The 16180-nt window shown below is 33.2% G+C and overlaps 1 protein-coding gene across 1 annotated transcript in view; it reads right to left on the reverse strand.

Moving 5' to 3' along the window:
- NDST4 (N-deacetylase and N-sulfotransferase 4) overlaps positions 1-9333 on the reverse strand; it is a 239291-nt gene extending 229958 nt beyond the window's left edge. Inside the window, exon 1 of the mRNA XM_045798645.2 lies at positions 8148-9333. Within this exon, the coding sequence (XP_045654601.1) occupies positions 8148-9125 (978 nt within the window). The 5' untranslated portion in view covers positions 9126-9333. The remainder of the gene's footprint in view (positions 1-8147) is intronic.
- Between the last annotated feature and the right edge of the window lie 6847 nt (positions 9334-16180).

Here is a 16180-nt window from a genome sequence, read left to right on the forward strand (position 1 = left end):
GTAACAAGTCTTGCTTTAAAATATGCTTTTTAAAGAAGTAATAATTAGCTGATAGCCAGAAAACAGGTTTAAATGAAAGTAATGCCTCTAAAACCCTTGTTTGCAACAAAAACGCAGGCATGTTCAGAATGAACACTGCCATCAAGAGAATAAACACATAAAAACCAAATAAAAATCTTTCATTAAAATATAATTTCTGGAAACTATAACTAAAAATGAGGATTTAGCTTCCTTGTTCTTTTTATACTTAACCCCTGTACATCACTCCACATTTCAGGGATATTTATGGTAAAGAGTCATTTGGTACACCTCACAGTCGAGTTAGGAGGGGGTCATATCACAATTCAGGTCATAATTTAAGGTCATAATGTAATCGAGGTCATAAATAAGAAGGAAATATAATTCAAACTGCCAAATTCCAGATAAATGATTGTTGCCTTGTCTGTTGCATGAAGATCGTGCTGTTCTCAGTTAGGCATTCCTTTAATTTTATTCCTCTGGACCACCAGCATTTATTGAGGTTTCAGGCTTTCTTCCATATAATTAATGAAGAGGCTTTCGGATGGCTACTATCTTAGTACATGGAACAATTTTCCTCTATATGAAACTAACTTGGCATAATCTTGGGTTTATTACAGGATATCCAAAAGATGCATTCATCCGGTTTTCCTTCTTTGATTCATTTCCCTTTAGTCATCATCACTGAGATTAAGCTTGATGATTTCTAAATCTATACTGCCACCTCTGACAGCGTCCAAAAATTAAGACTTGCTTTTTTAAATGCTTACATCTGAATAACCCACATTAAATCATTAGACCTTAAACCGAACCCCTAATTTCCCAACACCCTTTCTTCTGCCTGATTCTGCGTATGTTAATGTATTCACCAGGAAAAACCATGATGCCATCACATCTCCACCTTTTTCTCTGTTTCTCCATTAAGTATGTGCCCCTGTCAATTCAACTTCCGCATGGGCTCTCCCAATCTCCCCTTTACATCCTAACTGCCACCAAACTAAATCGAGTAAATCTTACAGTTCAGGTTCTGTCCTAGTAACTTTCCACATCTTAACTCATTAAGGGCTCACTATAATGCTAAGAAGTGGGTCTTTTTACATCAGTGTTCCAGATCTATCATCTGAGAATTTGAGAGGTTAATAAACATGCCCCAAGTTAACTGATTACTGCTGGCACTGAGACTCAAGCCCAAATCCACACCACTGTTTTCTAAAAGAAAGCTTAGACATTTGTGACAGTCTGGGTTCGTTTGCTCTGCCACTTATTAGCTGGATGAGTATCTTGATATTGCTAAGCCTCATTTTATTCATTCCGCAAATGTACAAAATATTTCCTCTTAGTGTCGTTGTATTAAATGATATACTTCCTATTAATGATTAGCACAGTGCTTAATGCATATTAATACACTAAATAAATATTTTAAAAATAGAAATATGTAAGAATTATTATTTCTTTATTGTTGTAATATGTTCTTTAAGAGGTCTCGACAAAAAACATATCCCTGGTTCAAACAACATATTTTTCTTCAATCCCAGCTCTGATCATGTTACTTTCCGATTTAAAATTTTCAGTGACTCAAATAGTATCCTTCTGCCAACAAAATTCTATATTGTGGCCACAACCAGTATCTTCAGCATTTAATAATACTTAACTTTACTTTCTTACTTAATCATCTAACCAACACAGACAACTTACCATTTCCCCAACTCTGATATTTTTAGCCAAATCTTAGCTTGGGCTGATCCATTGACCATGAATATACCTCCCCCTCTAGATTTGTTAGTGTTCTGTCATACTATGACAGAGAACTCAAATGCTACCTCCTCCATGAAATTTCCCTAATTCCTAGAAGAAATACTATAGCCCCTTCTTTGTTCCCATTGCCCACATTTTGTCATGGTATATATTGCATTCTACCTTGTAATGCAGATAATTGTGAACATGCCCTGCCTATACTAATGAAATCAAGAATGAATATTTCATGTTTGTGTAAATTCTATAATAAAAAAAATTGACACTTGGAGCCCATAGATGACAAATAATGACTTCTCACCTATATACAGATATGAAGTTGATACACAAAATAGAAGTGTTTTAGTTAAATGCCCAATTTGGAAGGTATATTGATAGTATTATTTTCTCTTTTTTTCCCATTCTTATCATTTAAAAGTGTACTTTTATATCACTTTGGTAATTTTTTAAGTAGAGACTCTTTCACTTCCATAAATAAATCTTTTTTTGGAAGAGATAGTTTTTTCTTCCATTGACAATGTCAAATGTATGGTGCCACATGAAAACATTCAGAAGAAAATCTGAGACATTTACATTGAGCTTATAAATGAAAGAAGGAAAATTTTTATTAAATACATCTATATGGTGGCTGTCCTCTTCCCAAGCCTAGAAACAAAATTCAAGTTTTGTTTGAGTTTTTTGAGATCACTACTAACTTTGACAAAATACATTACATAGAGCATCTCTTTTCAGTCAAGCCAAACTCAGCTTACAAAAATATTTTAATTGACACAGTGATTCCAACTATGTTTATATAGAAAATGAAATCATTCTTACAATAAGCCTCTGATAGTGTCCGCTTATCTTTTGAACCAACTGAGCATCTTCAAATAGTACACCTAATTCTTGCAGCTGGGCATCTAAGGATTCCACGAGATACTAAATGCAGTCCTTTCCTTAGAGTCCTAAGGATTAAGGAGTTCTAGGTCAGTATCAGGGCTGCAATTTCAGCAAGTCCTGCTGATGGCTCCTCTCTTCTGTACAGCATTAGTGTTATGCCTGAGCTCCTGCCTTCCAAGTTCCCTGTCACGTTCCCTATGCTGAACTCCATGTTGTCATATGTTGTCACATCCTACCTTTCTTCTATGATTAGGGCACTGCCTTCTGTGCCATTTTTCTCAGGTAGAAGACTTTCTTTGCCTGCAGACTAATTCCAGGATTGGGTACCTTCAGTCTGTTGTAAAATATTTTTGATAAAACTTATCCCATCTGCATGGACCACTACTTATTTGGTATGCTACCCTTACTGATTGCATGTCGTGCTTACTTAGAAACTGACAAAGAACTTTCAGATGCTACTTGTTTGGTTGTCTGACTGGGCCATCCATTCAACCTTATTGCGTGGACTGTTCTGCATTGCTGAATCTACACTGGTTGATCTGTGTCAAATCTGGATTCCATTTATCATATATAATTGTTACTTTTCAGCTCCTTTTTTGATAGCGATCCATTCAGTCTAGTATATCAAGGATTCTAAAAAAAAAATGTTTCCCTGTTAATTTGTCAGATATAGCCATCTGTTTCAGTTTTAATTATAAAATGTTAGAAAACTAATCTTTCAATTATCAATGTAGCCTCTCATCTTCTGTGTCAATATTCATAGCACCAATAAGTTCCTGTTTTCTTAGATCATGACTTTAGAAATCATAAGATTTTTTTTTCTTTTTCTCTTTCAACCCTATTCAAATGATTAATCAAGATTTTAACATTTTCTTCTGTGATAGGTTTCTTCTTTCCTATTCATAGCAACCTGATCCCTGTTAAATGTGATAATTCCTACAAATGTTTGAACTGAGATTTTATTTAAATATTTACATTAACAATAGAAAAAAAACTGCTCAAATATTTTCATTGTATCATTTTCTTGTGTAAAAGGGGCTTTCAAATAGCTACTGGAAGTAACCAAAACTCATTTACCTGTATTGTAAGATCCTTTATTAATTGTCTCCTTTATATCTATTAACTTAACATCTTTCATGTTTCGGTCATTCAATTAGCACAACTTCTTTTGCACTTTAACTCTTTGAACATATGATTTTCAAATCAGGAAATACGTAGTCAAATAAATGTATGAAAATATCCAGGTTAAGATATTGCTAAATTGTTTTATCTGGATCAAGCCTTAACACTAGTCGAGGGTACAGATCCATTAAAAACACCATGTGGAGGTGAAAAAAAAAAAAAAAGAAACCAATTAGCTTGCTGACCTTCTTCTTTGTTCTGTTTTGTTTTATTTTGTTTTGTTTTTTGATTCCAGGTTTACAACATAGATTTTTTTTCTAGTTCTGCCCCCTACTTAAAATATACAAGACATTTGTTTTGAGACAAACCTCAAAACTACCCTTAAATTATTTTTCTTAATGTAGTAAATCGATTCTATGACTAATTAGTCCTGCACTCACCAAACAGTTAAAGACAGCATAATAATTGTCAACGAAATGTTTTCAAATCATGTCTAAGTTTCCTTGTTATGTACTCTCTCTTATGTACATATATGAGAAAAACTGTCTCATTGTTTAATTTTGGAGTTGGCTCATGTACATGAAGATGCTAAGTGAGGGTTAAGGCCAACGATTATTCAGGGACTCAACTTAGGGAGAAATTCCCATCTACTGGGGTCATTAGGACAGGTATCACCTTCTCATAAGAAGTAGGAATTAAGATATCTTTTGAAATATAGATAGACTCAAAGAACGTACTTTAGTCAAGGCACAGAAACTGAGAAAAGAGGTCAAGGTAGACATGAACAAGCTATAGCTGAGGAATAGACAGTGGGCTAGCCTAGTACAAGCAGTATGTATTGAGAAATAGTAAGAATAAATGTTGAGAAGGTAAATTGAACTGGACCATAAAGAAACCTTAAAATGAGAAGTTTAGATTTATTAGACAGATAATGTCTTATAGTCTTATATACGGTAGATGTTCAATAAATAAATATATATGTATATATATATTCCTTTAAGAAATGTAAAGACACATAAAATGCTAATAATGATGTTTTTTATCAACAGAGAAAGTAACAACAGGTCACAGAATTGATTAAAGCACTAAAATTATTGATAGCATCAATAATAAATCTGATTTCATTGCCCATGTGGAAGCTTACATTCACCATGTTCATGTTTTCAAAGCCCTTATTGGGAAAGAACATGTATTCTATCTTAGGAAACTATGAAAAAAGAACATATTAACTCTATCAAACATCTATGACTATACAAAATGTTCCAACTAAGGGTAAAGCATTTTCCATAGAAATCAAATTAGTGGGCTGCAAGAAGTTTTTTTAAATTAAAATTTAAATAATCAGTATAGCCCTTTATTATTTTTGCTTTCCCTAAAAATGCATTATTGCTCAACTAATCACATTTGGAATGAACATTACATACATGTAATTAAGGCCATTATAAAAATGACAGTTGTTTTCAATATTAGTAAAGTATAAGTTCAAGTGTATAAGACATCACCCTAAATAGCCTGAGGTCATCCTGCTAATAGAAGTTTAGATGTACACAAATATTTTGTGATTGCCTGTAAGACCACACAGAAATATTACCAGGCCAAAACATGACCATATTCTCTGAATCTATTGATACTAATATTTTATAATCATTTGAAATATAGTTTCTAGAAGATTATATACATGAAAAATTTTTCTCTTATATCTTGAGTTTTTATATATATGATAAAATTTTGGCAACAATTAGATAATAGTTACTGCAAATGCATGAGCTTAATTTTGTTTGCCTTGGAAATGAACCTACTGATTTCTACCTCAATGGCTCTGGTTGGAGGAAGGCATGATGAAATCAGATAAAGTATGCAAGTCTCTAAAAGAAGATGCATATATGGTAGCTTGGTTCAGGTGGAACCATGAAGTGAAAAGAACATGGGTTTTCAAGTTCAATAAAAAAAATCCCCAAACTCGTGCTCTTTCTACTGCATCAAATGCTGAGCCTTAAAAATGTTAATTCTTAAGCAGTATGATCCAGAATCTCTATCTCAAAATGGGAAAATGTGCTCAAGTTAAAATATTTTTGGTCAACAGTGTGAGGTGATGTTGCAGGCAAAACTGGGTTTGAATTTGTTGTTAAATCCTCCCAGCTATATGTTCCAGGTTTAATTGTGGGAGTGGCCCAGGGAGAGTCCAATTATGTAAATAACCAAGAATTTTCAACCATGACCCATATGCTTTCCGATATGTGTTCTGTTGAGGAAGAGAATACCTCTACTTTCTATTTCAGTATTATATAGAAAAATCTCAGTGACCATGCAATACTCTTGTTTTAGAAAATTCAGGAAGAGTTTGAGGGAAGATGGATTTCTCTTCATTTTTACAAGTGAATGAATAAATATTACAATACCAGAAAAGGAGCATGAGAGTGAAGAACATGGGAGTATTGAGAACTTTTCTACATACAATTTAAAATTATTTTCCACAAAATCATATTAATCCAAAAATAAGGTCAAAATAGAAAGTCAAATGTCAAGGACTAGGACTAGAATTTTTATACTTGGAAAACTGTATTTCCTCTTGACCTTTAAGTAAACAAGAGGGTGATAGCCCTCACTTCCAATCAAGTTTCTGATATTCTTTGGTTAACAGTTCTGAGAAAGAATCAGCAACAGCACCAAAAGGGGCAGGAAAAAGTATTTTCTTTAAAGTGACAGTCAGTGTGTGTGTGTGTGTGTGTGTGTGTGTGTGTGTGTAGAGTATATAACGAAGATATATGTGCACATACATACACAAACTATGTGTATATCCATATACACATACAACATTTCTGATCCTTTCTCTGCCTATGACATTATTCCAGGTTTTGTTAAATTTCAGTATTTTGTTACTCTGTTTGGGGTTATGTCACTTAAGAAGTCATCAGTGAATATTGTATAATGATAAATAGCTATTTGTTTTTATTGGAGTAAGTGAAATAGCTGAATTTGAACTGAAAATATTTGTTAGAGTTATAAAAGCTTTTTCAATTCATACATTTTGTTAAATTGAAATTAGGAGATCCTCTTCTTTTAGGATGTCAGGATAGGAATCACTTAGAGAACTTTTGAAGCATATAATCTCTTCTTAAGTTTATGATTTTGAAATAAAAATAAAACTAGCATGTATACTAATTAAAGGAATAGTAAATACAAAATAAGTAAGAAAAAAACAGAAAAATCTAGACAGAACTCAAGAGGCATCACTTAATCCCTTTAAAACAATGTCCAAAATGAAATATTTGGGTACCAGTCATGTGATGCTTCATTCAGTGGCTCATTAAAAACAAAATTCACTGGTTCACATGTACTTAAAGATTTTTAAAAAGTGAACTTATATCACCGGTCTTAATCATATTTTACTTTGGTGGTCATAAGGTCTTAGGACGGAGGGAAATGCTGTCATTTTGAAGTAGTATTAAGGTTTCGTCTCGGGGGGGTAAAAAAACAGGAGTTCAAAAAACATGATATGATCTTAACAATCTTTAGTTCTCTTATAATTTTAAGTTGTACTCTATTATTTGTTTATATGTTTGCTAAACTTATTTGTCTAAGAATGAATTTAGTTATATACAGGACAAGACAGGCACAAATAAGAATATTGAATCAAGATGAAAAAGAAGGAATTATTCTCAGAATTACCTAGCTAACCTAGTATACCATATTTCGCTTTTTCTTTATCTAATAGCAATTGCAAGGTGAATTTGTTATATAGTCAATTTGATCATCGCTAGAAGTATGAACACTGCTGTGTTACCCAAAACAATATGATAAATTAGTAAAAGAGATAATAATGGAAGACTTCTGAGTTCTAGTCCAATACACTTTCCCTATAAAACTGTATTTTTGCTCATATCTATATTTACAAGTGTATGAACATTTCATATAAACAAACACTACATTTACTGGAAGTCACAAAAGATCTCGGGTTACTTCTCCACCTTCTATTTCAACCACCATTGTCAAACCCAAGCAGGGCAAGGGGATCCGTGGAGAGATGGAGTTTTATGACTATATTTGTCTTACTGCTACAAACTGCAACATGTGCTAGAATAAGGGAGACAGTTCTCCAGGGTTCCACCTGGGATGGGCAAGGTCTAAGAAGAGACCAGGAGATTAAATTCAAATATTCTTTGGGATATTTTAGTTCTATCCCCTCTGAAGCATCTGGGGTATATATGTGAGGATAGTCAAGGCTTAGTTCAAAATTTTTTTTAAATGCCTAAATAAGTTCAAACATACCACATCTGAAAATTTTGTGTAATTAGGAATCTAAAATATTCAAAATTATATTTTATTAATACCACAGTTAGTGAAATAAAAATTATGTTATTTATAAATGTTCTTACCTTTACATCTTTGACATTCATCCTTGTTCCCTCTTTCCCAACAAAGATATCATCAATATCCACAAGAATATATCTCTCCAAGGACAGTGTCAGCCTCTTCCCTGACAAGAAGGAGATGGCATCTATGAAGATGAGCTTATGTAGCCAAAAGTTTAAGTTGTTGCCAAATAGAACTCGCTGAATTCCATCATGAAGTCCCAGATCTTGAATCACCGTCGCATAGCGTGGTTTGCTGGATAAGGATGAAAGGGATTTTTCTGTCTGTAATTCAGTTAAAAGCACAGGCTGGTAGGTTGAATGATTATATTGGAAAATAGTCCAGTCTTCCCCAGGAAGAGGGCCTTTCTCAACCTTGGGGGCTTTGGTAATATGCAGCAAAGGAGACTGAGGGTTGACAAAACAGTCCTTTAGAGCTAGATTATTGAAAAGGTTTAATGGAAAGCTTTTTAATTGTGTACTTGGTAAGCTGTTCTCATTGGCTTTATGAAAACCAATTATACTAACACTGTATTCCACACAGTATTTTTCTAAAAGCTCTCGATTCCATGAGTCCATGCTGACATACTTCAGAATATTTTCATAAATAACTAAAATATATTTCCCTTTGCCGTTATCTGTAAGAGGAGGTATATCCCCCTTGCCAGGGGCAATGACCATTTGGTACTGAAATTGGCTAGACTCCAAGATAGCTATGATATCTTGACCAAGTTGAGAGTATTGGCTCTCCACAAATAGGAGGACAGTAGGATCAGTTTTGGATGTATCAATAGGTTTAACTGTTTTTAGTTCCAGTGACCGATATGGTAGACTTTTGATGTCAGCACATTCTGCTTCTGCAGTGGTTTCAATAAGTGTCATTTCCTGTTTATAGCCAGAGTAGAGGAAATAGGCAGAAATGACAATGCTCAGCAAGCAAAACGTAGCTAAGAGAACAATCAATGTTCGAAAACTTCTCCGGAGCTTCACAATAAGATTCATTTTTTAAAATACTGCTTTGGAAGTTTATTCCAATTTCTTTTCCTAAAGTGCCATAGTGAATAAAGTGTGAGATGGTGCAAATATCACTCCCCACAAGTTCATGTAACCATTGCAAACCATGTAAAATTTTGAAGGGATCACAAGTTAAGTTAAAGCCGGAAGGCAATGGAGCAGGAGATCAAAATTTGAAGAAGAGATTTTGAACTTGTCCAACACCAAATATTGATGCAGAATCCTTTAAACATCATCTGAAAAAAAAAGGAGAAATGTAATGACCAAGACATAAATAGAAATAGAAACATTTATGTGATATAGATGCTTATATATAAGAAACATATATATTAAAGATAATTTTAGTGTTTTAATATGTTAAAATATTAATAGCCTGAAGTTTACAGTCTAGGTTTTTACTATTAGAATAGATTTTTTTCATGTCCTCAAGAATACAGAACCTTATTTGATTTTGGCAAAGAGTATATATATACACACATATTGAGATCATTTTTCAAACTAGCCATCAAAAAAAAAAAAGAGAGGTAAGAGAGAAAGCTTTAGTGTAAATGTCAATTACCATAAAGATGGCTTCCACAGGACTGGTAAACATTATTTACATAAAAAAATTAGGAAATCAAATATTTGTGTGGGAGTTAGAACAGTGAAACATGCTTTTAAGTATCTGTTAAGTAAGAGTGCCAAGCTGAGGGAATGATTTTGTCTTAAGTATATAGTTGTTACAGGTTTTTCCCTTTAATAACATATCCTTTTCTGAAGTTACAGGGAGACACTGGCCTTCTTCACTGTAACAGCCAAAATAGACAAGATTTCTCCTGTATTCTTAGAAGCAAAGTGAGAGAGAAGCTATGGGAGAAAGAACAAAATGGGAACGACCATCCCCAGACCCTTCTAATAAGAGGCCAGGAACTTAGATGAGAAGGAAAGCTTTGGCATATTTGTCTCAAAGCACATTCCTAAATTTGGCTTACTCCTATAATCACAGTTAAAATGGAATTTTTATTAATTTATTTTTATTCCTTATTAATTTTTATCCAGCTCTCAACTGTTCTATTTCCCTATCATGTTCTTTAGTTCAAAAGAAAAAGAATGTAGATAGAATTTAAAAAAGTCTTCCCCAAATGGCTTCACCACAAATGGACATAATTTTCCATTATTAGATTTTTTTTTTGATGGATGACTCTGATTTTTACTGAATTGCTAAAATTTTTCTTCATTCTCCTCAAAACTGTTTTAGACTATTTATGGAATTTTCCATTTCCCAGTTTGCCAAACTAGTGGAAAGCAATCAAAAAGTTCATGCTTTCAATCTGTGATACATATACTTTAATACACAATAATGCTGTATATTATTGACATACAACATCATAAAAATCAAAATAGCTTGTATTATAATGTAAGAGCTGTATATTGTATATATTGTATCATATTGTAAATACTTTATGGGTTTCTGTATTTTGTTTTTTAAATTTAAGGAATCTGTGCAATTAATGATTAATGATTAAAAAATGAATGATTAAAAGATTAAATGATTACACTTTATATTATGTCACTACTTCCATTTTATGTTTTCATGTTCTGAAATACATTTTTCTTCGTTGATAATTTAAATGAAATTCAATAATAACTTAAAATAACTTTTGTTTATGTCTGAGATTTTGGAAAAAAATTAAAACAACCTCAAAAATCCATAATTTGAAATTTTACAATTTCTACCAGACATTTTAATTCTTCAGATTCTAAATATATATGCATATATATTTAGAAAGAGAGAGAGAAACTTGAATTTTTGCTTGTGAAAGACAGTAAACCAATTTGAAAAACCTTCCCAGTGATTTCATATTTACTTTAAAGGAAAATTAACTTCCATGTCAGGGACTTACTAATACTGGTATCAAATATAATTCTTTAAGATAACTATTTGTTTTCCAAAAACTTTTCAAGTGTTTCAAAATTCTATTACCTATAAATAAATTGAATTGTATTTTACTAAAAACAAATGAAATACAGCAATAAAAAGGCTTTGGTTTGGTTAATATATATAAATGAATTATACCCTATCCTGTGCTTTTATATGTATCTGACAATTTTCATAAAGTCTGCTTTAAAACTAAAAATTAAATATATGTAATAAATATTGAAAGAAATTTGAAATTTGCCAAAGGAAATTATGCAGTCTTGTATTATGTCTATTACTAGACTTCTCCAAGCTTATGTATTTGATTTAGAAATCCATTTAAGCATACATGGAATTAGCCCCATCCCCACCCTTCCACCCCCCATATCACACACAAGAGCAGAAATCTATTTAATCCACATACTTTGGGTAGTTTGCTTAGAATTTAAAAAATAAATTTAGTTGGGAATTTAAAAAGAAACTAAATGTATGAAAAGTTAATACTTTGTTAAATCCTTATCTATTCTGACATTAAAGATGTGATTTTTATTCTTGAACACACAAAAGATGAGATGTCAGTTTTGCATATTAGAACAGCTCATCTTAATATGCAAGTGAAAAAAAATAAAAAGCATATGGAACTAGAATCTGCCAACCAAAAGAAAAATAAAATTTAAATGTGACATTTATTTAATATTATTATGTTCAGAGTTTGAAGAATGATAGATATATATTATCGCCATTGTAGATACGTGAATTTGAATGTGTGAGTGTGAGTGTGAGTGTGTGTGCGTGCGTGTGCGTGTGTGTGTGTGTATGTTTTAACCTAAGGAGTTATCCTTCCCATTCAATTCTCCCACTTACCCTTCCCTAACAAAAATTAGCCAGTGGAAGTGAGGAAGTCTGGACAATAAAAGATGGTATACCAAAGATGTTTACTTATGTTCTATGCTTGAGATAGGAGATGGTTTAGCATTGTATGGATGCCAAAGCGATGTAGTCTATGATTTGTCTGAATCTCTTATTGTGAAATAATAGAAAAAAAAATACACACACACACACACACACACACACACACACACACACACACACATCTGCCCTCCAGTTCCTGGAAGAAAGAACCTAGAACATGTGTAATTTCCTAAGTGATGAGAGTGCTAGGAGCATCTTTTGTTCTAATATTTGGTCTTTGATCCTGGTTCCTGACACAGAGCTCCTAAAGCCCTTGTAATTTCCTGAGTGATAGCAGTATCTTTTGTTCTAATGAGGCAATGCTTGGTGGGTTCCTGGTAGTCCCTAGAAATACCAAGGCCTGTTTAGAAGCTTAGAACTTTCAGCTTTGCCCCCATCCTGGAAATTGGGTCAACGATGGATCATGACCAAATGATGAAGCCTCTATAAAATCCCCAAAATTTTGGGGTCTGGAGAGCTTCCAAGTTGGGAATACATCCACAAACCAGGAAGGTGACAGAGACAGAAACTCCTGCACTTGGGACCCTACCATATCTATCTTATGTATCTCTTCATCTGGCTGTTCATCTGTATTTTTTATCATACAATAAATTGGTAAATGAAAGTAAATGATTCCCAGAGGTGAGTGAGCTTTCCAGCAGACAATCGAATCTGAACCCAAGGTGAGGTCATAAGAATCTTTTTTTTTTTTTAAAAGATTTATTTATTTATTTATTTGACAGAGATAGAGACAGCCAGCGAGAGAGGGAACACAAGCAGGGGGAGTGGGAGAGGAAGAAGCAGGCTCATAGCAGAGGAGCCTGATGTGGGGCTCGATCCCATAACGCCAGGATCACGCCCTGAGCCGAAGGCAGACGCTTAACCTCTGCCACCCAGGCGCCCCAGGTCATAAGAATCTTTGATTTGTCTCAAAGTCAGAGAGAAGAACCTGGGATCTACCTCTTGCAATTGGCGTCTTAAGTGGGTGGGGTCAGTCTCCAGGGATTGAGTCCTTAACTTGTGGTGTCTGCTCTAACTCTGGGTGGTATCCCAATTGAACTGAATTGTAGGACACCTAGTTGGTGTCACAAAGCACTGTTTGGTGTGGGAAAACCTACATCTAGAGTCAGAAGTGTTACGAGAGTGGTAGTAGAATGAGTGTAAAGAAGAAACACAAGGAGGAAGGAGGAAAACTAAGTTTACTATACACTTACCTACTGCTGTGCCCCTCACAAAGGAAAAAAAAAAAAAAAGCAAGGCAGCATCTAAGGTAGGAACACCAACTTAAGAACCTTGGAAAGGTCAAATAAAATTGAGCTCATTTTTAAAAAGACACATATGTTAAATGAGACATATAAAATTAGGGATATTCATTTAAGGATAATTGGTGAAGACATTAAAATGCTGTTCCAAAAGTCTAAAAAGATGTGCCATGTGTTCTTAAGGAGTCTAGGTGGTATGCTGAAGTCTGTACTTTATCTTAATCCAATGCATTGTGCAAGATGAACCTGAGACCAGTTAGCCACAAAAGGCACAAGCAGGAGCTATATGCCCTGCTTTCCCTTTACACCATGAAGTCTTCCCTTATAGAACGAATGGACAAATATATGGGTGATCAAGTAAATGGCATCTGTGAAGAGTGTCTATTTCCTTAACCATCATACCAAGTGAGTTAAGTAAACTTTGATCCCAAGTCGCCTAAATCTTTCACATGTCCTAATAAGTCCATCATTAAAAATTTGGAAAAGGAGACCTACTCATTATTTTTCGTGACAACCTATCCCCAGAAAAGTGGTGGTGCATGACCCCTGTGCAGGCTTTGGTGAGAAAAAAATGAAGCTTTTAGGTGCCTTCCTTGTTCTCCTTTTTTTCTTTTTTTTTTTTTCTTTTCTTTCCTTTCTTTTCTTTTCTTTTCTTTTTTTCTTTCCTTTTCTTTTCTTCTAGCCTTCCAAGTGTGACTCATCACCTCAGTGGTAGTGGAATAAATATCTTTCAGAAACTTTCACTCTCTTTGAAGAATAGATAATGTGAAAAAAATATTGTTCAGTATATGTATTTTAAAAATGTTCTTTGACTTATTTCCAAAATACATTTATAGATTTAAAAAAAATAGTTTCTGTGAAATCCATTTACCAAGGGTTCTCAATCATTGTAAATTTCTCCTAATCTCTGGGAGCAACATAGAAATTAGTAAACAAAGCAACTATAGAAACTATTACAAGTTATTGCTATTTTTTGGAAAGAAAGAAATTCAGAAGTAAGCTGGGGGCCAGGAATCACAATGAATGTATGAGTGATTGTTTCTTTTTTGAAGGTGGTGTCATGAGCTATACAGATTACCACAGAAGTTGATTAAAATTCAGCTGAAGTTGAAAAAAAAAAAAAAAAGCAAAACAAAAACAAAAACAAAAAAAACCCCTTACAATATTTACCAGCACTTAATGCTGGTAAAAACACAATTGCCAGCATTTAATGAGTGGCCACTACATGACAGTCACTATGCTACATTTTTTTGCATTCATGATCGTATTTAGTCATTATTAGTCTATTTTTTAAATGAGGAAATGGAGATTTAGAGGATTTAAGAAAGGGTCTGAGACCACACTGTGAGTGATTTTGATGCCAGGGTTCTATGCTTCACCATTGCATTGGTGAGAAAAACCAAGTTAGATGAAACCAAAAACTTAGCAGTTAGCATAATTAAATAATTTAACCCAAATATCAGCAAGTTTTATTTCAATTTTAAAAGTTCAGATATTCAAAGACAGAAATACCTATCAAAAATGCAGAAAACAATCTAGACATGAATTGGATTGGCGCAAAAGAAACTGTTGTATGTTGAAATGACCTAAGAATTTGCAATTGTTCGATTTTGACTTTTCATGATATGTGGGGTGGGGGGAACATATTTTATCAAGTATCTCATTTTCACATGCTTCATGAGTTTTCTCTTTGATTTTAGGAATATTATAAAGAATTAGCTCATATTTCATATTAATAAAGCAGTGATTTTTAATTAAAAATTGTGTTATATAAACATTTAACCATTTATTCCCATATATTAATGATACTTGCACTCTCCTGGGGAGAATTCCAAAATTTATAATCAACTTTCCAGAAAGAGGCATATTTTTTCTGAAATTATAGTTCAACAATACATAAATGTGAATGAAATAGACCAGAACAGAAATATTGATGTATCTCATGAAGTGAGTGTAAGTAGAACTTTAGGAAACGTGTGAAGAAACGTGTGTTTGATAGCTTTGTTTTTTGTGTTTCTGGATCCCAATGAAGGTTATTTCTTTTCTGGGTCAGAATAAAAAATGTTTGAAAAACACCACTCCAGAAGGCACAGCTAATTCAAATTATTTAACCTGGTTTTAAGAGAATTATAAATATCACACAGGCTTTAGCTAAAGATGAATTTATTCTCTTGAGATTCTGAGTGCTTTCTGAAAATATCCATTATTGATTCAACCGAATTTGAGACTAATTGGTTGATATTATATGATTTGATCCCTTGGAGCTTCTTTCAGCTTTCAGGCCTCAAAATATTTTGATATATTCAGCAACAACCATACCTATATAACCAGTTGACTATTACTGAACTTTTATGCACTTCATATTTTCTTGATTTCAGTAACATAATATAAATTTATTTTAGGCCCCAAAGTGTGCATTTTTATCAATACAAACTCCTAAAAGTGTCATTTCAAACATAATGATAACATTACTACCACCAGATTATATTGTAACATAATATTATATTAGGCACAGAGCTCTGAGCTATCAGCTATATTTACACCTCAAAAGATTATGAAGGGAACTCAGTAAATAGAAGAGTAAATGTCAGGCAATTTCTTTTATCACCATTTCCTGGAGATGGATGCATAGATAGATGGATAGATAGATAGATAGATAGATAGATAGATAGATAGATATAGATATAGATATATATGATGCATATATATATATACACACATATATTTGCATATATATGGTGCCTATTTACCATTTCATAGGTCTTGCTCTCTAAAGCAGAAAAACAAGATGATTTTTCAAAAAGAAGAGTACATTTTTATTAAAATAAAAATGCGAATATCTATGTATTTATCTTGCTTATTAGAAAGACATGAGAGCTTTGAGAAGAAGGAAAATACGAACTGGACATTTGTTCTGCTTTGCCATATAAAAC

This window comes from Ursus americanus, chromosome 13 (genome assembly GCF_024610735.1).
Source record: "Ursus americanus isolate L20-20 chromosome 13, mUrsAme1.1.p, whole genome shotgun sequence".
NCBI classification, from domain to species: domain Eukaryota; kingdom Metazoa; phylum Chordata; class Mammalia; order Carnivora; family Ursidae; genus Ursus; species Ursus americanus.